The sequence below is a fragment of the Hydra vulgaris genome, chromosome 09 (genome assembly GCF_038396675.1).
Source record: "Hydra vulgaris chromosome 09, alternate assembly HydraT2T_AEP".
Classification (NCBI taxonomy): Eukaryota; Metazoa; Cnidaria; class Hydrozoa; order Anthoathecata; family Hydridae; genus Hydra; species Hydra vulgaris.
Genome location: NC_088928.1, coordinates 28,067,501 through 28,092,834, shown reverse-complemented (window position 1 = coordinate 28,092,834; position 25,334 = coordinate 28,067,501). Strand labels below are relative to the sequence as shown.

General features: G+C 27.7%; 1 protein-coding gene across 2 annotated transcripts in view; it reads right to left on the bottom strand.

The window, feature by feature from the left end:
• LOC100205381 (dihydroxyacetone phosphate acyltransferase) overlaps nucleotides 1-25,334 on the bottom strand; it is a 148,649-nt gene that overhangs the window by 8,660 nt on the left and 114,655 nt on the right. For both annotated transcript variants that reach the window (XM_065805233.1, XM_065805232.1), the window contains exons 11-13: nucleotides 14,850-14,952; nucleotides 14,675-14,768; nucleotides 12,431-12,498 (exon numbers count right to left, since the gene is read on the bottom strand). In XM_065805233.1, coding sequence (XP_065661305.1) covers nucleotides 12,431-12,498; nucleotides 14,675-14,768; nucleotides 14,850-14,952 — 265 coding nt within the window. The remainder of the gene's footprint in view (nucleotides 1-12,430; nucleotides 12,499-14,674; nucleotides 14,769-14,849; nucleotides 14,953-25,334) is intronic.

The following is a 25,334-nucleotide window of genomic DNA, read 5'->3' as shown; positions in this document are numbered from 1 at the left end:
AAGGAAAAAAATGATTCTTACGCCAACACATACGTCACATTTAATTACCTTATATATTATATATATATATATATATATATATATATATATATATATATATATATATATATATATATATATATATATATATAAATATGTATATATATATATATATATATATATATATATATATATATATATATATATATATCTGTGTGTATATATATTTCCGCATTTTCTACTTTTTTTACTAGCTTTTTATTTTTATTGTTCTTATTATAAGTATGAAGTAAATGTCATGTGTATTTATTTACAATGACATTGATCTCGCCTTACAACTTTTTCCTAATTTATAAGTTTTTATCAATAGTGAACCCATGTATATATATATATATATATATATATATATATATATATATATATATATATATATATATATATATATATATATATATATATATATATATATATATATATATATATATATATATATATATATATATATGTATATATAAACAGTCAGAGAAATAAGTATCCGAACAAAACATTTTATTGTGAAAAATAAACTTTGTCAGGTTATTTCAGAAAAACATATGTTTTTGATAAATACTTTTATAATTATTCTAAAAGCAAATTTAATTACGATTTTATGTTGCAAAAAATTAATCAACGGTAATTAACTTGCGTTGCTAAAATTTAATGATTCCCGAAAGAGTGTTAAAACTTCAATGAAAAATAATTATCCGAACATGTTGTTTTGTAAACGAAGTTTTGAAATTGATTATTAAAAAAAGTTTTTAAACCAATGGTTTTAGATATATTGTTGTTTTACAACGAGTAATTTTTAATAATTGACTGATATTTTTTTAAATTCATTTGATTTACCATTGATATCATCAAGTATGGGAGTTAAAATCAAGGAATGGTCCCAAGCTCAGTGCAATTTGGTTATTGACTTGTTCAATCAAGGTAAAACCTTTAGGTCAATAAATAGAGCGACTGGAATGGCATTAGGAACCATCAGCGATCTGATTAAAAAGTATAATATGTTTGGATATGTGCAAAATCAGCCCAGATTCGGAGCAAAGCGTAAAACAACATCAAGAATAGATCGACAAATTGTCAAGATGGTCCAAAAAAACCGCTTTTTATCAGCACCAAAAGTGTCAAGCCTCCTTGAGAAAGATTTTGGGTTAAAAGTGAGCTCATGTACTATTGAGCTCATGTACTATTCAATACTAATCGATTGAAAGAAAGTGGATTCAAAGCAAGAGTTCCACGCAAGAAACCATTCCTTTCAAAAATCCATCGAAAACGAAGACTTACATTTGCTAAAAAACATGTAAATATGCCGGTATCATTCTGGAGGAAAGTTTTGTGGACGGATGAGTCAAAATTTAATCTTGTGAAGTCCAATGGAGCTCAAAAAGTATGGAGAAAAAAAGGGGAAGCATTCACACTCAGTTGTATTCGAGGCGCAGTAAAATTTAGTGGAGACAATGTTATGGTATGGGGATCAATGGCTTGGATTGGAACAGGAAAACTGGAGTTTATTGATGGAATTATGGACTCTGAGGTTTATGTTAACATTCTCAATAAAAATCTTCTGGCTTCAACTAAAAAACTGCGATTAGGAAAACATTTTATCTTCCAACAAGACAATGACCCTAAAATACGTCAAAGAAAGCAAAAGAGTTTTTTATCCAAAAGCAAACTGAGTTACTTGCGCAAAGTCCAGATCTCAATCCAATTGAACATCTCTGGGCTATTCTGGATAAAAAATGTGGCACACGATGTCTAAAAAGAAAAGAAGATTTAAAAATCATGCTCCAAGAAGCTTGGGCTGATATCGACTCAGATGCGACAAAGAAACTAGTTGAATCGATGCCATGTCGACTTGCAGAAGTCATAAAAGCTAAAGGCGGTCCAACTCGATATTAAAAAGTCATAAAAATAATTACTCGGAGAAACGTTAATCTTTAAGCCTTAATCTTTAAAATTTTGTTCGGATACTTACTTAATGCTAAAAAATTGCATAGTTTAAATGTATCTTAATTTTTTATCAATTAAATATTATTATTGATATTTTTTTTTTGCATATTGAATTCGTAATAAAATTTTCTTTCAGAATAATCATTTATTTTATTTTTATGAAGTTTTTTTTTTCGGAAATAACCTGACAAAGTTTATTTTCCATAAAAAAATCTTTTGTTCGGATACTTATATCTCTAACTCTATATATACATATATATATATATATATATATATATATATAGATATATATATATATATACACACAAATTTATATATATATATATACACATATATATATATGCATATATAAATATATATTTATACATATATATATATATATATATATATATATATATATATATATATATATATATATATATATATATATATATATATATTGTAGTAAATGTGTAAATATTTTTTATAAAAAAGTGCTTAATACCAAAGTAGAGCAATATATAGTAAAAATAACTAAATAATTATAACACTCCATTTATTTAAAACATTACTCAGAGTTTTTACTACAATATTATTGCTCCTTTTTGTTGAGCACTCTCCAATATATCTGGTTATTATAAATAATTCCAACGATGAAACAGCATTATTTCAACTACTCAATGAAGAACATACCAATTCCATCAAAAAAACTATATTTAAAATGATTTATTAAATATATTAAAAATATCTATTTTACCACTATCCATAACGATTTTTAAAAGCAATTTAGTAATGATATCGCTAAAACTAAATCTTCAGAAGACTTGTTTATTTTTGCGGATAAAACTCAAAATCTTTATGAAATTGATAAACTATCATATGAAAAACTTTATATCGATAATATTACTAAAACATATAAAAAGTCTGATACTACACAATACAACAATATTAACAAGGAAGCTAAAGTAATAGCAACAAATTTGGGTATTGATGATCGATTAGAACGTTTTGCTATGAAAGCAGCATTTATTACCGTAAAAGACCACAAAGAGAATTTTGTCAATAACCCTCAGTGCCGATTAATCAACCCTGCTAAGCCTGAGCTAGGAAAAGTTAGCAAAACTTTCCTAGACGACATTAACAAGAAAGTTAGAAATGCTACTCTTGTCCATCAATGGCATAGTACAAATGACGTTTTAAAATGGTTCCATGGCATCAATGACAAAAAAAACTGTGTTTTTGTTCAATATGATATTGTTGATTTTTACCCCTCCATTTCTAAACAGCTTCTCCACGATTCTTTAACTCACGCCAAAAATTTTACTCAAATTTCAGATAATACAACTGATATTATTTACCAATCTAGAAAATCCTTACTTATTACAAGAATTAATATGTGGGTTAAAAAATAAGGAGATTGCGATTTTGACGTGACAATGGGAAGCTTTGATGGAGCCGAGTTGTGTGAACTGGTAGGCCTTTTTATTTTATATACCATCAGCAAAGAATACGGATTAAGCACCAACGGTTTGTATAGAGATGACAGGCTTGGCTTTTTCAATGGTACAGGGTGATTTAATCAAAAGTATAAACTTTAAAATTTAATAAAAATTGTAGATCAAATCGGATTATTAAGTCCGATACACCATTTTAAAGATAAATTAAAAGGAAATTGAGTGATTAGAATTTTTTTTTTTTTTTTTTATCAATATGACCTCCATTTTTTTCAATTAAAAAATGACATCTTTTTGTAAAATTCAAAAACGTTGATTCCAAAGCCAAAGTGTTTATTTTTTGGATTTATCTCGTGATGTTCTCTTTTAAATCATCCAAAGTCTTCGGTAATGGCTTATAAACTTTAGACTTAAGATAACCCCATAGGAAATAATCGCATGGATTGAGGTCTGGTGATCGTGGAGGCCATTGTTGCTTGGTAATGAATTTCTCCCCAAATTTACTTTGTAACCACTCTTGAACCATATTAGCTGTATGCGGAGTAGCCCCATCTTGTTGAAAGTAGTATTTTTTGTGACTCTCAACTCTATAGTGCTTAGGCCAGAAAAAAATTTTAAGCATATCCAGGTAATTGTGCTGATTTACCGTTCCTTCGAAAAAGTAGGGTCCATAGATTTTACGGCAGGAAATGGCACACCAAACCAAAACTTTCGCATCGTGCAATGGTTTCTCTATCCAATCTTCAGGTCCCTCATTCAGCCACATTCTGTTATTTTGCTTGTTGATCGACTCAGTAAGGTAAAAATAGGCTTCATCTGTAGTGATCAACCATTTGTGAACATCCATTTCCAAGTCCAGCCACCATTGAGCAAAAATGACCCTTTTTTCATAATCAAGTGGCAATAGTTGATGAGCACTTTGGTATTTATACGGTTTGAGTTGTAAATCTTTGAGAAGAACATCATGGCAAAGGCTGTATGAAATTTCAACATCAACTGAGGCTTTTCTGATCGACAATGTAGGATCTTCAAAGAAGAGTACTTTCAGCTTATTTCTGGCATTAATTCAAATGTCTCACTCATTCCTCGGTTTTGGTGGCAAATCAAGTATTGTTCCGGTTGTATCAAATTTTTTAGATAATTTTGTGATATCTGTTGCTGTTGGACATGGTCTGTTCTTAAATTTACTTCTATAAGCTCTCTGAACCAGACTTACGCTCTTCAACTTGACCAATTTTTTTGTTAAAAATATGCGTTTTTGAATATCGTATCTCATGGCTATGCTGTTATTTTAATTTTTTTGAAATTATTAACATTAAATTTCCTTTTTAATGAGCTTTAAAATGTACTATCGCATGTAATGTATTTGCAATCAAAAAATTAATTATGTTAATTTAAAGTTTATACCTTTGATTAAATCACCGTATTAGTGGACTGCAATCGAAAATAATAAAGAAAAACATCATTCTTTTTAAAGAAAAATTCAAACTAAATATAATAATAAATTCTAATTTAAAAATTGTTACCTTTCTTGACATTTTGCTCAACTTATCTGACAATTCTTATCAGCCATATAGAAAAGCAGGTGACATCCCATTATATATCAATGTTAATTTGAAACATCCTCTAATTGTATAAGAAGTATATTTTCAAGTAATGAAGTTTTTAATCGAGCCGCTACTTTTTACAACAGTGCCCTTAAGTCTAGTGGATTTAAAGAAAACATTACTGCCTTTGCCAATGATTCTATAAAAGTTGCAAAATCACGTGCACAAAATATTATTTGGTTTAACCCTCCGTTTTCAATTAATGTCAAGACAAACGTAGCCAAACTTTTCCTAAATTTAATCAATAAAAACTTCCCAAATCTCATAAATTCCATAAGTTGTTTAATCGAAACAACCTGAAGGTTACCTATAGCTGTCTTCTTTACATCATCAATTAACATAATAATAAAACTTTATCAAATTCTTCAAACCTTAATGCTCCAACGTGCAATTGCCGACAGATTAATTTATGTCCACTTAATGGAAAATGTTTAACTAAAAATGTCATCTATTTATGTAATGTTGAGACAAATCCGCAAGATGAAGGCAGATATTATATTGGGCTTACAGAAAAAACTTTTAAAGATTGCCTTTACAAGCACAATAATTCCTTTCCTTATGAAAGTGGGTCAAACTCTACTGAACTTTCTAAATTTGTGTGGAGTGTTAAAAAGAAAAGTTTGAATCCTGTCCTTTCGTGGAAAATTTTAGACCAGGCTGAACCGTTTAAACCTGGTGGTAAACCATGCAATTTATGCTTGATGGAAAAATAATTTCACCCCCATTGCCTTTACTAAAAGCGAAACGAACTTGCGTCTAAGTGTCGCCATGAAAACAAATATATGATGAATAACTTCAATGTCATCAAAGAAGACACTCCACTGCATTTTTAATATATATTTAATATATATACTTTTAATATATATATTTAATATATATATTTTTTGTCGTTGTTTTTTTGAGATTTGTAACATCTGATGATTGCTATTTGCGTGAAACTCTGAGTAATGTTTCAAATAAATCGAGTGTTATAATTATTTAGTTTTTTTTACTATATATATATATATTAGTAGAAAATCACTTAACAAAAATTTTTTCCATTTAACACTGTGTTTCATCAACAAAGATTCATCAGAAATGCATTTCTGATGAATCTTTGTTAATGAAACACAGTGTTAAATGGAAAAAATTTTTGTTAAGTGATTTTCTACTAATATATAATTGCTCTGTTCTTTTAAGAACATTGAGCACTCTATTGTGTAGAATACTTTTTAAAGTTGTTTATTATATATATATATATATATATATATATATATATATATATATATATATATATATATATATATATATGTATATATGTATATTATATATTACCAAGACAAAATTTTTAACACTATTTAAAAATTAAAAATAACTTTATAAAAACGTCAAGTAAATACTTTAAATCAAAGTTAAGGAGATTTTGCCGCAATCTAATTTAAAAAAAATATATACATATATACTTATACATATATTGTCTTTGAATTTGAGCAGCTTTTGCAGCTTATGCTTAGACTTAACTTGACACACTGTTTCCTATACCAGTTTTACAGCCCTCTCGGTACAAATCATTAACAACAGCCAAGTCAACTAGTTCTGGCCGCTTGTCAAGTACAGACATTTTTTTTGTTTTAGGTAAGAAACCTTTATTGTTATGTCTGCCCATGTCATAGTCATTTGGTATGGGTATGTTATAGAGCTTTTGGTGATCATCTCTTTTTCTTGTTCAGTGATTGAATCGTCTGGATTTGCTGCACAATGGAAACAGCAGTTGGATCCATGTACCAGCTATGGTTTCCTCATGATTTAAGCATTGCACTTGCAGCAGGTTCATCCTCAACATACCTGGACATCTTCCAAATAGAATTCAAGTCATGATAAAGAAAAAATGATATACATTTGTAATTTTATAAATATATAGTTTTAATGCATGAAATTTAGTCAGAGTCAATTTATATTTAAACTTAACATTTATGTTTTGTTTGAATACCCGGAGCAATGCCTGGTTTCTCATTAGTCAGAAACATAGAAGATAGCAATAAACTTGCCCATCCTGGTGATGAGAGCTGAATCCAGATCTATATGCTTTTGCACAGAATCCTTAAGAAGGAGAATTTTCTGGTATCAAATACCTTTGGCTATGAATCTGGCATGGTGCATAGCACCAGGTTTCTTAAATTTGCAGATATAGCTCCAGGTAAGACATAACTCTGCTAGCTCATGGTAGTCATCTCTTTTCTTACCAGTCTAAAATTTTATTATGTTTTATTTGAATGTTACCTAAATCTAGATACTATAACGCAATGAAAAATGCTTCTAAAAATGATTATTTAGAATTTTACTAAATGTCTGCTTACAATAATTTTTAACTAACCTCTAAGTTTTTAAAAGCTTTGGTTTTTACTATCTCCATAAATTGGTTCTTTGCTTCAACAGCTTGAGCTTCTAGCCAAGCTCCACAAATAGATTTCCATTCAAACCTATTCACCTGGCAACTTTCAGTATCAATGGAATACCATTGTTTATTTAATTTAAATTTTTATTTAAAAAGAGGATTTTTAGGACCAACTGTGGTCTTGCAACCAATAGCCATTTCGAAATGGTTTGCCAAGGTCAGATCTTAGTCTTAAAAGTACATAGCGTTCTTTCATTTTATACTTAACGCAGTTAAATCATGATCACTATTTCTGCAGCCTTACATAATTGTACTTTCTGTAGCCTTACATAATTGTTACATAATTACCTTCTGTAGTAGTGTTACATACCTTAGTAGTCATACATACTTCTGTAGTAGTGTTACATACTTACCTTTTGTAGTAGTGTTACATAATTACCTTCTGTAGCCTTACATAACTGTTACATATTTACCTTCTGTAGCCTTACATAATTGTAATTTCTGTAGCCTTACATATAGTACTTTGAAAATTCAAACAACAAAATTAGTAATAAGATTTTATAAATATATTCTTATTTTTATTCATCTGTATATAGTTCCACACAGTTTGCCAGTATTACTGCTGGTAGTATCAAAGCATATTGTCAGTTATGTCCAAAACGTCACTGATTGCATTAAACTGGTTTAGGCCAGTGCCAGAGTCAATGCCTGGTGCACCTAGCAGAAAATTTTTACCAGCAAAACTTACAATTACAAAGATCCTGTCCTTTGCTTTATCACAGTGCTCAGGCATTAAATCCTTAAATATTTTGCCATCAAAATATAACTCAAGCTTGCCATCCTTGAGGTTGATGTGAAACTGCAATATTTTTTCTTAACTTTTCAAAATCTTTATCAAGTATCTTATTTTTCATTCTATATATACTTAAACATAAAAGAGGCAGCTTATCTGGATTACCTCCTCCTTCAATAACCAACTTTGTTAGAGTAGCAGTTTTATTGGCAGATATGTTGGCTCCCAGAGCTGCTCTCATTGTGTTATGTATAATGTCTTATGTTGAGATTGAGAATTTGATGTGTATATATACATATATATATATATATATATATATATATATATATATATATATATATATATATATATATATATATATATATATTATATGTGTATGTGTATATATATATATATATATATATATATATATATATATTATATGTGTATGTATATATATATATGTGTATGTATATATATATATATATATATATATATATATATATATATATATATATATATATACATATATATATATATATATATAAATATACATATATATCCAAAATTTTTCTTTAGCACAAAATATTCTAATAATTAAGAAAATTTTTTAAATTTTTGTTAAAATCATTTATTTTATAAAATACATGTTTCGACTATATCATAGATATCATCAGTTTAAATATATATTAAAATGCTTAAATCAAATTAGAAAAATTTGAAATAATAGAGACCTTATAATAAAAAATGCAATAAAAATGCAATTAAAAATGTAACAAATGTTTTAAAAAATATAAAAGAACCAGTAATGTTAAAAAGAACTAGATTGAAATTGTCATTTTTATATGGTTTACTTGATTATTAATAGTGGGTTTTTCCCACTCTATGTACATGTTTTCTTTGAGTTTTAATATAAATTTGTTGGAGGCCGAATCCAAAATTAAAAAATTAGCATCATTAAAACTATTAAAAAAGCTTTTATTTGAATGAATATGTTTATAAATGAGCGAGTTTTTATCCCTTTTTGTGCTTGATTATTTGTGTCTTTAAATGGCAAGTAGTTTCGCCAATATAACAGGATTTACAGCCTACGCATTCAAATTTATAGACAACAAATGATTTAAAGTCTGTAGGAAAGGGATCTTTTGCAGAAAAAAGTTTTGAAATTTTAAATGAAGTAAAAACTAATCTTATGGTAACTGATTTACAATACCTTTTAATGATTGCATTTGGTCTTTGTTTGGTTAAATCAGATATTTTTCTAATACTAGGAAGTTTAAAATATTGATAATTTTGTAGGTTTTCTGCAATGAAATGTCGACATTGATGTTGTTAACATAAAGCTATGGATTTTCTTAATTAACCAAGATGGGTAAAAGTTGCGTTTGGGAACTTTAAAAAGATTGTTAATATCATGACTAAGACCAAGACTAATGTTGTTTATTTTATAAGCTCTATTGGTTAAACATTTAACCAGACTAATTTGTATAAAAATGAAGTAAAACTAAAAAAGTTTATGTAGAGTCACGAGAAAGTGAGCAATTTAAGCATTTTAATAAATTTTAAATGATGATGGCTATGATATGATATTGTCTTAGTTATTAAAATACTTTTTTCAGCAGCATCTTTATGATTTTAAGTAAGTGCGTTCCCATTTACATGAAAGAATTTACATGAAAGATATAATTCTATTTGTAAACACAACCCTGGCTCACTTTCCTGCTGAAAATTTAAAGTTGTTTAAAAAAATTAGTTTGGTTTAAATTGATATTTTTTCGATTGGTTTAAATCATGATTTAAAGCATTGATTCAAACCATTTGTTTTAAACCTATTACCCTGCTTTCGTAATCATTTGCATTGTACATTTGGTCAGTAAATCAATGATTTGCCCATCTGTAAGAAACGAATTTAAAAATATCTAGTAGTGAGTCTTTTCTCTCTGGTAGAAGAGTAGATGTTTAAATTACTCAAGAATTCCATCTTGCATTGGTTAATGTAGATATTTTCTGAAACTTTACTTTTGGAAAAACTCCAGATTCTTCAAAAAAGTGGAATACCCGAGTTAAATAAAATAGGAGTTTCATATTATCATGCCATCCTGCTGTTTCAGTAATCAGTTCTTTACCATTCTTGAAATTCTTCCTTAGCTGTTCGTAATTGATTACAAGTTATTGGACAAACAGATATTTGATATTGGGTAACATGTTCTTTTTTTCAAGTTCATCATTTATTACTGCGCGAAGGACTCGGTCAAGAACATGATGTTGGCAACCAATTAATTGTGGTTCTTCCAGTTTCTTTTCAGTTAAATGTCTTTATAACTGATGGACAATCCCATTCCTTCTTTTGTTGCCTTTGTTCTTTGCTTTTAATCTGAAGATGATACAATCTTTTATCCTTACTGCAGAGACATTCACTATCTTTTTTTATAAAAAACTTGTCTAAAACTTCAGTCTTTGTAACTGATTGATAATCCCATTTCGCTGCCTTTGTGCTTTGCTTTTTTTTTGTTTTTTGTTAATTCACCTCCCAAAGGCTGAGAACTTAAGTAGCATCCCAAGGCTATTTAATTGTGGTTATAACCCTCTCTCAACTTTATAACTCCAAAACACGAATTTTGACAAACAAGGCCGCTGCGCAAATAAACAAGTTGAGTGCGGTACTACCAGGGATGTAGTGGTTTTAATCTGAAAATGATACAATCTTTTATCCTTACTGCAGAGCCATTCATTATCTTTTTTTGTGATGTCAAAAACTTCATTAAATGGATCATATTTGCTTTATTTTACACATTTATTGTATGTCTTTAGCAATGGATCTAGTTTTGCCTGTACATCACAAATTAATAAATGTGGAATAATTAATTTCTTTTGCCATACACCTGTTATCCTTTCTCAATTTGATTTATGCGTTCTCTTTATATCTATGTGTGTGTGTATTTATATATATATATATATATATATATATATGTATATACATATATATATATATATATATATATATATGTATATATATATATATATATATATATATATATATATATATATATATATATATATACACAATATATTTATATATATATATATATATATATATACACAATATATATATATATATATATATATACATATATATATATATATATATATACATATATATATATATATATATATATATATATATATATATATATATATATATATATATATATATATATATATATATATATATATATATATATATATATATATATATATATATACATAACCCATAACTGGTTGTCAGAAAGTTTTTCCATATTTTGTTGACAAAAAGTAAAAACTAAAATGCAAGACCGGAATTTTTTTTTTATTACTTGATAGACTGCCTGCCCAGCCAAACCCTTAGTCGATGTAACAGCACTTCCTTGCGAGTCAGGCTATAAGATAGTCGATGTAGCAGCACTCCGTTGCGAGTCAGGCTATTTGTCAGTCGATGCAGCAGTACTCCGTTGCGAGTCAGGCTATAAGATATGCACTCTGTGCATAATTTACAGTAAAAATAAATAAAAATAAAAACATTTTATTAAAAAAAATAAAAATAAAAACATTTTATGAAAAAAATAAAAATAAAAACATTGCTTACATTATTAAAAACATTCTGGTCAATTAAATTTGAGTTTTTGTGGTTTTTTTAAAAAACAATTAATTTGTAATTAAATTAATGGTTCTAACTTTCTGACAACATGCAAATGTTGGACGAAAGTCAAAAATAATTAAAAGTGTTGTATTTGTTGGCATAAGAATCATTTTTTTCCTTCCGTACTCTCAAATGCAACAACCTATATATATATATATATATATATATATATATATATATATATATATATATATATATATATATATATTTATATATATGTATATATATATACACATATATATAGTAAAATAATTTAATAAAACAAATAACAGTATGTTGAATTTGACATGTTTAGTGAGCCAAACTTGTAGTATATCTATCGCCTTTTCTATAACGATTTTTAATGTTCTTTTCCCTTTTTTTTTAATTACAAAAATGCAATTTATTATTTAGTGCATTTTTTTATTAATACCTTGCATTTTAAAAATATCATATATAAATACTATACAATATAATGTGCTCAGAAGTGGAGTATTTTATATAAATTACATATTTTTGTGAAATTTTTGTATATGTAAAATCTTAAACAAAGATTCCGAATCTGCAAATAAATATCTTAATATTTGAATTATTTTAAATAAGTAATACTCTCACCTAACTCGTGCATTGTTCTGATCATTTTATTCCTATTAACACCACTAATAAGGGTTTCAAATTTTGCACTAAACCAAAAAATATACTTTATATTACCAACTTTTCAAAAAAAATTTACAAACTAAAGCAAAAAACTTATAAGTAAGTTGTCTTAAAAACATGTTAATAAAGTCTTAGATAATAAAGTCTTTGATAACGATAATATCGATGAAAACGCTATGTTATGACAACATGTTAAAAAAGTTTTGTTCATGTTAACTTTTTAATGTTTCTTACATAATTTTGGGATGCTGAATGGTATCATTGGTTTTGCTCTACCATCTAATTTTCTGAGAAAAAGCATAAAGTTTATTTCAAAGTTTTTATAAATATATAAAAACTTAGAAATATAATTTATGCTTGTCCTCATGAAATCTTGATGATAGTACAAAACCAATGGTTTTGCAAAAAACACATAAATGTGTAGCAAAAACACATGTATGTGCAATGCATTTATAACATTATATATATGCTGATTTTAACTATATTTATGTGTTTATTTTCAGTTTAACTAACTTTAACTGTTATATGACATGGTGAATATGTCTAATAGATACTTCAAGCTTTGTCCTGACTCATTCTGTTATGTTATATTTTATATTAGTCCAACACAAACTAAACATAAAATTGTCAGTAGTACAAAATTCCTTACTGCATATCATGCTCATTTCGGCATGTCTATGGGGGATCAAGACAAATCTTGGGCACCACACTGGCAGCTGCAGATCAAATCTGGAAGAATGGTTTCCTGGAATCCGAAAGTCAATGCCCTTTGGGATTCCAAGAATATGGAGAGAACCATCATTTAAACTGTTATTTCTGCATGGTTCATATTTCAAACTATAAAAATCCGAAGGATAAGCTGAATCTAGTTTTTAGAATCAACTTAACCATCTTCTATTAAACCAGTTCCACACAGTGATGAATTTCCTGTTTCTACTCCACCTCAATCCAACCTCAGTCACCATTTATCTATACCAGATCAGTGGTGACTGTGAATTTCGGAAACCAAAAAATTTGCCTCTTTTTCTTAATCAAAAAGAACTTGACAACTTAGTACGAGATTTAGGTCTCATTAAATCAAATGCTGAACTTCTGAGATCACAATTAAAAGAACGGAATTTATTAAATCTAAGCTGAAAACATATTCAAAATATTGTAAGAGACATAAAACATTTACATGCTTTTAGGTAGTATCAAAATCACTGTGCTGTTGTCATGATGTTTATGGTCTTTTTGATAAAAGGCAATTTTCACAACTCTGAGAATCAGAGGTTATTCATTGACAGCTTAAAAAGATGTCAATGAATAACCTCTGATCTTTTTATCAATTTTCATTGACACCTATTACAACTACAGTTCTAATAGGTGTCAATGAAAATTGATAAAAAGATTTTTTTAATAAACAATAAGACTTATTTTTATTACACAATGAGACTTATTTTGTAATAAGGTCCTAAATATTATTAATCAAGTTGAAACAATTGTTATAATAAATTAATAAAGTTTTAAATAACTACAGTAAAATCTTATCACTATGATCAATTGAAAAATATATAGTTTCAAATTCACAAATTACTTAACTGTTTATAAAAACTTTTTTCATAATAATGTATGCATAATTAGTTTTAATTTAAAAAAAAATTTCAACTTCCAACATGCAAGTAGTTAAATACTTTGTAAAGTAGCTGCCATTATATACACATTTTTATTTTGTATCCCCTTTTTTTTAGCATTAAATAAAAAATCTTAAAACGTCACACTTAACATTTCTTTTCCTCAGTATTTCCTTCATGATTACCCAGTAATATTTATGACTTGTGCTCAAGATAATTTGGTAATTTATATTTTGGTCAGGTCTGGCCAAAATAAGTTTTTTCTTCAAGCATTCAGTAAATATAAGTGTTGAAGATTGGAAGGAGAGTTATTTTATTTTTTTTCTTATTCAGCGTAAAAAAAACTAATAAATTTTATTGGATTAAAAAGATGATATTAAATAAAATGTTATATTTAGCCTTGATGATAAAATCTAGCATTGGCAATAATATTTATATTTTATACATGGAATTCACAAATAAATATGACAGAATTCTAATTTCTTCTTTAAAAGAACATCTTTTTAAAGGCCCTTGGTGTTAAAAAATCCTCTTCTAAGACTCGTTTTTTATATTGTGTCTCAATAACATAAAGATTTAAATATCTAACTTTTTCACTGTCAACAAATGATCACTTCTTGAAAGATAAATCACAATGTTCGAAAGTGTATGCAATGACAGAGATTCGTAGGTTTGCAGTCCACCTACAAAAAAAAAGATAAAAAATTTTACTTATATATACAACAATTTTTACAATGATTGGGTAAAACACAAAAAAAACTTACAATATTTAATTGTGTTAACAGAATGCAATTGAAGAGAAGCTGCAATAAGTTTGAAAGAAATTGGAAAATTAAATTTTTGAACAAGTAAATTTTCCATAACAATCTAAAACAGATAAAAAACCTAAAACTTTAAAACTTTAAGACATTAAACTTTCTATAGAAAACAGCATGTGTGTGTTTTCGCGTGTTTAAACTTTCTGTAAAAAAACACCATGTTTGTGTTTTTGTGGGTATAAACATTCTATAAATAAACAGCATATGTGTGTGTGTGTTTGAGAAAGTTGAAAAATAAAAAAAATAAAAAATCTTAATTGCAAAATATTTTGAAATTTTCTTGATTTGATCAAAAAATGGACAAGTCAAGTTTTTTTTCAAGGATTAAACTTTTAAATCCCTGCTGACACTGATGTCAATGAACATACTAAAACACCTATCTGAAGGGGCTTCAGTACATACATCAATTGAGTATAATAATTTGTGTAGAGAGTATCTATTTGCAAAAGACAACTATTGGGGCAAAAAAAATCATTTATTTGTTATTTGTTATTATTCTTTAACTTCATTTATAAAAGTTTCTGAATTTAAGTCTTAAAACTAAAATGAGCACTAACCCCAAAACAATTTTTGATGTTATTTGTAGTGACAGCGAATCAAAACAATAGGTTTTGATGCTATTTGTGGTGACAGGTAGGTGACAGTGTGTTATTTGTGGTGACAGTGAATCAAAACAGTAGGTTTTGATGTTATTTGTGGTGACAGGCAAGTGAATCAAAACAAGGCATTAGTTTATTACATCAGCTCTAAATGTACTAAGACATTTAGTGTTTTTGCATTAGGCAAAAAAAAGTTGCTTACCTTTTTTCTATAACAAAAAAAGAACATTTTTCTATTACAAAAACACAAGCCAAAATTAACCAAGAAAGCATACTGGTTAAAACTACAGAACTTTTAGTTAAAACTCCATGCAATTTTTTTTTAAGATGAGTTGAAACTCATCAGTGGCATTGGAGTTTGTATATTTCTGTTTCTCAAAAAATGCAAACTCTGTAATTAAAAAGCAGAGGAATAAATCTGAAGCAGCTGTAAAGCGAGATGAAAAAAAGAAACACATAAACAATGCTTTAGAGTGGTGCAAAATTAATCGAAAACTAGGATATTTTGCAATATCAACAGGTCAGTTTCCATTAATATCTTATCAAGATCTTACCTAGTTTTATAATCTTATCAAGATCTTACCTAGCTTTTACAGGAAATGAAAATGTAATGATACTAACCACAGAAGAAGAAGAAGTTGAGTATGTAAGCTGTAAGAGAATTCACTAATTTTTAGATGATCTTGCAAAAGAATTAGTGGTTTGCAACATCACGAAGAAAATCAAGAAGCATCTGGTCATTGGACCACTCAAGCTGAGATATCTCAAATCTTCAATCACGATGAAACACAGCAGTTTGTTAACTATGGTGTTAATAGTTCAGCAAGCAGATTAGTATATAGTGTAAGTGGTGAAGATGTTGAAAAATGATGCGGCATAACTGTGAATGTGTTGCAATAAATCCAATGGTATCATTATCTGGTACATTATACTAAAAACAATTTTAAACTTTAAAATATGATATATAAAACTAGATACTAAAACCTACTTCATATATATATATATATATATATATACATATATATATATATATATATATATATATATATATATATATATATATATATATATATATATATATATATATACATATATATATATATATGTATATATATATATATATATATATATATATATATATATATATATACATATATATATACATATATATATACATATATATATACATATATATACATATATATATATATATACATATATATATATATATATATATATATATATATATATATATATATATTTTAAACTTTAAAATATGATATATAAAACTAGATACTAAAACCTACTTCATATATATATATATATATATATATATACATATATATATATATATATATATATATATATATATATATATACATATATATATATATGTATATATATATATATATATATATATATATATATATATATACATATATATATATATATATATATATACATATATATATATATATATATATATATATATATATATATATATATATATATATATATACATATATATATATATATATATATATATATATATACATATATATATATATATATATATATATATATATATATATATATATATATATATATATATATATATATATATATATATATACAGGACTCAATTCAGCTTTTCTGAAATGTTTAAATTTTAAACGTTTTAGAAATCACTGAAAAAAGAAACGTTAAGGTGAACTTAAACTAGGAAGAAAATTGAAAAACTAAAGAAGAAGCAAAGCAATTCCTTACGAAAAAGAAAATAAATTAACTTTAAAATAAAACAAACTTGAAGTTAAAATTATTTTTTGCCACGTTTTTAATTGCATTTGAAAAAAACTACTTTAAAACTTATCTTTTTAAATTGTGCAAATAAAGTTACAAAAACTGCTTTCAAAGTTACGCAAAATGCTTTTAAAATTATGCAAAACGCTTTTACAAATTACTTCTATTGATTTTTTAATAAATGAACAAAGTTTATTTAAACTATTGAAAAGTGAAATTAAATTATTGAAAAGAAAAAATATAATATTTTTAAGATGTATAAACATTTTTTTCAAAAAGTTGCACACAAAAAATTGTTTAAAAAAAAAACGTAGTCATTTTAAAATTGTACGCTTTAATCATTTCATGTTTTAATAAAAAAAAAAAAAAAAAAAACTTAAAAAATTCTTTGTAAAAATAGGAACAAAAAAAATAAAGGAATAAAATCATGGGAAGATTTAATTTAACTTATTCATAATTTAAACTTAAAAAAATAGTCTTTTAAAAGATTTTTAGAAAGATATGGAAAAATAGTTTCAAGCGTTTAAATTTATCATAAAAAATACATACCTACTAAAAAAAAATAAAAATGTAACTTTTAATTGCGTTTATTTTAAACGATCATTTTAATTAATTTTTGATTTTTTTTCAACATTATTTTCTCAACCTTTTTTTAAAAAAATTTTTTCCATCATATTCTTTTGGGTAAAGTTTACAAGATATGGTAATCATGAATTAATTAAATCAGAAATAAATCCTAGTTCAAAAAAACAACATTTGTGTTAACTATAAAGTAAAACATTGCACAAAAAAATATTTTTGAAAACAACATCATCAATCTTGAAAAACACAATAAACTTCAAAGACTATGTAGCCGTTTTCGAAAATAAATAAAAACATGAAATAATTAAAATTCACTTATCTAGTTTTACCAATACTTTTGCTGATAAACATCTTATTTTACCTTTAATCTTTTTATCAGCAAAAGAAGTACTATCAACATTGCATAGCAACACCTAAGCCACCATCACCATAGCAACACCTCAGCCACCATCACCATAGCAACACCTCAGCCATAGATAAAGAGAATATACTGTTGATTATTCATGTTAAAAAGTCTTTTGAAAGTAAAACTGGTCTTAAATGAAAAAAAAAATTAATTTAATGTCCTTCACTATTATCAGGTTTAATCACCTGAAAGTAAAGAAATAGTTTCTTGTACCATTAATTTGCTCCAGTAACTTGTTCAAGTAATTTGTTCATGATTGTATAGTCAGATCAGGAGTAGAAACCATCACATTCACCCTACTACTTGAAACATATAATGGATTATATGTTTCAAGTAGCATGTTCTGGAGAACAACTTTATTTTCACTACCATGTCAGATTTTTCTGTGATCTCTGACTTTAAAAAGTTTAAAATGTCTATAAAGATGAATGCTGGAACTTATGCTTTCTATACATGAGTTGTTGATTGTGTCTCTATAATAATAGTAATGCAACTCTTCCTGTGATCACCTAATAAGAACGCAACATTAAAACTCAGTTTAAAATCCCATAGGCAAACTGGTTCTTAAGTTTTCGAAATCTGTGATTGCTCTCAGAGAGGCTGATTCTACCAACAGCTTTAAAACATCAGCATATTATAAGTTCCCTGTTGCATATGGAAAGTGTATTCATTAGTAAGGTGTTTCTGTTAATGTTGCATATGGAAAGAGTCTCTGTTAACATTGTGTATGAAAGGTATCTCTGTTAATGTTGCATAATGAAGATTTCTCTCTTTTTATTGAGCATTGCTAAGGCTACATAACGAGTTCGTTATAACTTTAAGCTGGTCAAAAGAAGTAACTGTAAAGTTGCTTACGGTGTCATGCACTATTTATGATCAAGTTCTTTAATTATTAAAAACATAAATAAAGTACCTAAAATTATTATTGAAAAAATCCATCAAAATGATTGGCTTTGATATATCAAAGGCAAAACTTTAGGAAAGTTTTGACCTTGATATATCAAAAACCTTGATATATTAAAATCTTTTGAAAAAGTCTGGCATACTGGTCTTCCTTATATGCTTGCTTCGCATGAAGCATCTGGGAAACTTTTTAAAGTTATTGAATAATTCCTTTTTAACCACAGGATTTAAGTTGTTCAAGGTTGCAGACAACTTTTATTTCAGGTAACTACTAGGGTTCCATTCTTAGTTCTGTGATGTTCCTCATCTATATTATTATTCTTCCAACAATCTTGCCTCTAAATTGGCTCTATTTGCTAATGAACTTCGGTCTTGACAAAAAGTGATGATTTTTGACTGCTTGAGCAAGCAGCCAATCTGAAACCATCTTTTCTGTAACAACTAATTAAGTTGGAAGTTGACAAAAAAAAAAGTTAAAAATGAAGTAAGTCAAAAAGCAATAGTTCTGCTACTGTCACTGGAGAGATTTAACAAACTTGAGGGATAAAAAAGTAAAGACATTTTCTTGATGACTGGAGTTTATTGATGTCTCACCAGTAAATATAACAGAGCCTCTTTAATTGAAAGATCAGAAAGATTATCAATATAGATGAAAAACTACAAGAATGAAATTTTGTAGTAACTTATTTGTTACTAAAAGTGAAAGAGAGTGTTGTCAATCAACAACTTTAATACTGCACTTAAAATGCTACTTTTTAATAATTTTCAAATTTTTTTTAAGTATACCAGATAAAGCAAATTTACTGTTAAGACCAGCATGTCAATCATTATCAAGAACCTTTAATATATCAAGAGCAATTGTCTCACTGCTTCTATTGCACGATAGAAACTTTTTTTGATAATGGTTACCAAGTCAAAAGTGGATCAAAATCATTACTGATTGTCATACAGTAAGTTCTTAGACTATTCTTAGATTGTCATACACTAAGTTCTTACATACAGTAAGATCAGAAGATTGATTATTGAATATTAAAAGAGTTTGCTAATATAGAAGACTTTAATTCTGATCATATTGACCAAGCCCTCTCTCTTTATCCATCAGCCAATATTGTTGTTGTCAGTGATATTAATGCTCATCACATTGAATGGCTTGGCTCTAGTGTCAGTAATCATTTACCTTCTCTACTTGACTTATGTCTTGTTTCTGATCCTAGTCAGTGCTCAGTTTCTCCACATTCACCCTTAGGTGCTTCTGATCGCAGTGTGATCTCTCTAAAACTATTATCTCATTCTTCTTCATTATCTGAATCCCCCTATCAATGTACCTCTCACAACTACCTTAAAGCTGACTGGGACTTTTTTTGTGATTTTCTTTGTGATGGCCCTTAGGTCATCTTCTCAAATCTTTCATCTTCCTGTTGACAAATGTGCTTTTTACATAACTTTGTGGATTCAGGCTAGCATGAAATCTTTTATTCCCTCTCAATGATTCCAGGTCATGCCTTACTTTTCTCCATGGTTTTCCTCACATTGTGCTGCTGCAATTGCCAATGGAAACCATTAATTCAATATCTATCATCAAAACAATTCTCCAGAAAACAGACGTCTATTTATTACTGCTAGAAACCATTATAAAAAGGTTTTTCCTAACGCCAAACCACACTATTCTCAAGTCATGAAATCTCATATTTCATCACAAAAAGTAGACTCTTATGACTACTGAAGAATCTTTAATAGTATCAGCAAAAAGGACAAATCTGTATTTCCCCCTCTCTTGTTTGGTTCAGACTTTGTCACCTCACCTAAAGATAAAGCTGAATTGTTCACTAAAAACTTTTCATTGATGTCATCTCTTGATTACACATTTGATAAAGGTGGAGAGGTTAAGGCCATCGCTCTTGACATTTCTAAAGCTTTTGATAAAGTTTGGCATGATGGTCTCCTCCATAAGCTTTCTTCTTACAGTGTATCTTTAAGATTATTGAATCCTTTCTTTCCAATCAGAGTATAAAAGTTGTCCTCGATGGACAGCACTCTTCCTCTTATTCTGTATCTTCAGGGATTCCTCAAGGTTCAATCCTTGGCCCTATACTCTTTTTACATTAACCATCTTCCAGATATTCTCACATGTAAGGTGGCATTGTTCGCTGATGATACTACCATTTATTCTTGTCATGGTAAGAAGCCAACACTATTTGATTGCTTAGAGGGGGCATTTGAGCTTGAAAAGGCTGGGGGTTACAGTGGCTGGTGAACTTCAATTCAGATAAAACTCAATTTTTTTGAGCCTGTTGACTGTTCTTAAGTGCTCCAAAAACTCTTATTCTTCAAGTTTTTTTCCTCATCAGTTCTTTGGAATTTGCTTCCTCGCCTTGCTTTCTTGATTCATATAATTTGCAATCCTTTAAGTTGTCTGTTAATCGTTTTCTTGCTCTACAATCTTCATCTTTTCTCTTCTAGTAACTGTAATTAGTGGTTGCTTGCAGTCTTGTTGGAAGCAAAGATGTTTAAAAAAAAAAAAGTCTGTTTATTTTTAATACGTCATTACCTTTGCATTAACTACTCATCCATATCTATTACTGTTTTTTTTTAATATATTAAATGTTTTTTATATATTATATGACATTTATTTATGTTTAGACCATTTTTTAGGCTCTACCCGATATCATTAATATGTTATCAATGTTTATGAACTTTACACTATACCGTTATTACCTTATAATCGTCAGTTACGTCTTACCTTATACCACATATAACTGCTACCTTAATCCTATACATTATACCTATACACTAACCATAAGCGAGATCTCGTTTTGTTCTCGTTTCTCGTGAGAAATGGGACTTCTCGTGAGAAACGAGAAATAAAAAATTCTTGCGAGAAGTAGAACAAGACTTAAATATTATATTATTTTCCAAATTAAAAATTATTATAATTTACAAAATGCTAATTAATATTTTGACTCCGTGATTTTAATTAATCTAATAAGCGCCTTGACCAATACTTGTGCAACAATCATATTTTGCAATGTGCAGTTCGAGACTCATTTGGAATGACTGCTAGTATGGATGATGCGTTGCAAACATGCAAAGATTTGGCTTCTTTAACTCACTAGTCAACAGTTGCAGTTGAGTTGCTTGAATCAGAATCAGACGCTCAAGGAATAAATTTGAGACAGTTACGCCAATCTGTTGATACAAGATGGAATAGTGAACTGGATTGCATGGCTTCTGTCCTACATTTAAAGAGTGCAATTATCAGCTTATGTGCAAATGAAGATATTTTTTCTTCAAAGACCATCAGTGCATCACAGTGGAAATCAATCGAGGGAGCAGTAAAAATTTTGGCACCACTTAAAGAAGCTACAGAAACGTGGTCGGCTGAGTGTATTCCAACAATTAACACTGCCGCCTATTCTCTTTATTTAATCCATGACAAAATTGATCAATTTATTGAGACGGATGGAAAAAATGGCTAGGGTGTCTTGTATACAAAAAACTTGAAAAGCTGCATTGAGAAAAGACTTCCTATTTGTCACACTGGAAACTTATTGAGTGCTGCAGCAAACTACTTAAATCCTGCTTTAAAGAGACTTCACTTGAAGCTCTTAAAAAATTTCAAACAACAAAAGAATGGTTAGCCTCACAGGTTAAGGATAATGCTGAGTGCCAACCTGTTGCCAGAGTCCTTTCAGCAGATTTGTCCCCTAATTCAAAATTGAAGTGCAAGTTAAACGTCAGACTTGAAACACAAGAGCCAACATCTGAACTGAATCCTATTTTGAGCGAAATGTGCCAGTATGGCATCTCCCTGATGCCAAAAAAGACTTTCGGATTCTTGATTGGTGGAAATTGCATTCAAATACATTGCCAGAACTCTATACATTAGCTAGACAAATTTTAGCTATTCCAGCAAGTTCAACTAAATCAGAGAGAGTTTTTAGCTCAGGTGGAAATGTCGTCCGATCATCCAGACACAACTTACACCCAGAAAAAGTAGAACAAATCATCTTAATCAGAGAAAACATTGTCTTGTTGGAAAAGTTTGGCAAAAAAATTCTGAATTAATATTTGAAAAAGTTGTTTACATTTGACAAACGTCATTTGTGTCTATTTGCCAAAACCATGTTTGCATTTTTTTTTTTAACTTGGATTTTAATAAATTTGTTTTCAAAAATTGTTAAATTTCTTTTTTTTGTCTCGTTTTCTGTCTCACGAGAAGTACTAACCTCTCGTCTCGGTCTTGTCTCGGTTTGAAAAAACCTAGTCTCGCTCATGGTTACTATACGCTATTGCATTTTTTGATTTTGATTGTAAGATTATAGTTGTATTATTAATTGTTGAACTATAAACTTCCCTGGAGCATGCTTTTAGCCAATAGAATTGCAAGTATTTTTTATTCAATTAAGCTATGTCTTCAATTAAGATCTTATTGACAGGAGTTTTGTTTTTAGTGTCACGCCTGTCAGCTACCATAATAAGCTGTCCACTTCTTAAAATAAAGTTTTTATTAACTTATTGAATATGATACGTATCTATCTTTTTACTTTTTATATCTTTATGTGTTTTACATTATTAAGAATTTTTTATACAAATATTACTGTTTAATATTTTTAGATTAATTGGACATTGTGCATATTTGTCTCTATATCTCCATTTTTCCTAAAAATTATTGGTGTTACCTAAATTAGGAAGAAGTTTAGGTGATTGGCTTTTCTGTAGTGGGGCCCATTTTATTGCAATAATGACTGATATGATGTAGGCTACAGGCAATGATAAAGATAGAAAGGATGCATCCCTGACAAACGATGCTAGCCATTTTTATCAGACTCTCCAAAACATCATTAGTGAATATATTGTGGCCCTGAGGATGTAGTTTCCCCTACATTAGTCCATTTAGTATTTAATTTTAATTGGATCTTACAACACCAATATTTTATTATCTTTCTACTTTCCCTAGTTGTTTTACATATGTGAATGTATATATATGTATATATGTATATGTATATATGTGTGTGTATATGTACGTATATAGGTATGTATGTATATGTTCATATTTGTGTTTGTATGTATATACTTATATATATATATATATATATATATATATATATATATATACACATATATATATATATATATGTCTGTCTATTTGTATGTGTATAGGTATGTATGCGTGTATATATATATATATATATATATATATATATATATATATATATATATATATATATATATATATATATATATATATATATATATATATATATGTATACATGCATGCGTGTATATATATATACATTTTTCAGTACTTTGTCTTTGTAATAGTTTATTTGTACACTATTTTATTTCATTGTCATTTTGTTGTTGATTTTATTATTTTATTTTTTAACCAAATTTTTAAATAAAGAGAATTATTATTACACTGCTTGTTTTTATAGCAAATAAATTTTCTCATCTTAAATATTAGCCATCTATTTGGACTCGGGTTTTGAAAAAAGATATTGACTTATTGAAAGAGTGCATCACAGAACAACCATGCATCATTCCAAAGTTCAATTACAATGATAGAATGAAAAGACTTAATTTAACCACCTTATCAAGAGAATTTACACTTGCCGTTTGATATCAAAAGTATAAAATCAGTGAAAAACTATAAAAAGATATATATATATATATTTTATATATATATACATATATTTATTTATTTATTTTTTATCTTATTTATTTCAAAATTAGTATATGGTCCATAAAAATACAAGTGAACATTAAATAACCCATGTCCTAAAATATTTATATTGAAGAATACAAAAACAATGTACATGTAATCTATGTAGTGTAAATGTAATCTAAACCAATGAAGAAGAGCTAAATCAGGCTCCTCTATGTTGACACAGGTAAGCCACACAAAGTAGCTGGTCAAGAAAGCTATAATACAAATTTTTCAAAGAAATGTACAGAAGGCGAGTCAACTGCTTCATGTGAAAGAGCATTCCAGTGTTTTGTTACTCTATTTGTAAAAAAATTTTCTCGCTCCATGCAACCATGGTTGATTAGTTGAGGTAAAAGTCGCTGATTGTGTCCACAGAGATTATAATTTGTTGTTGAATTTAGTAGGGTTTGAGGGAAATGAAAGTTGACTTCATC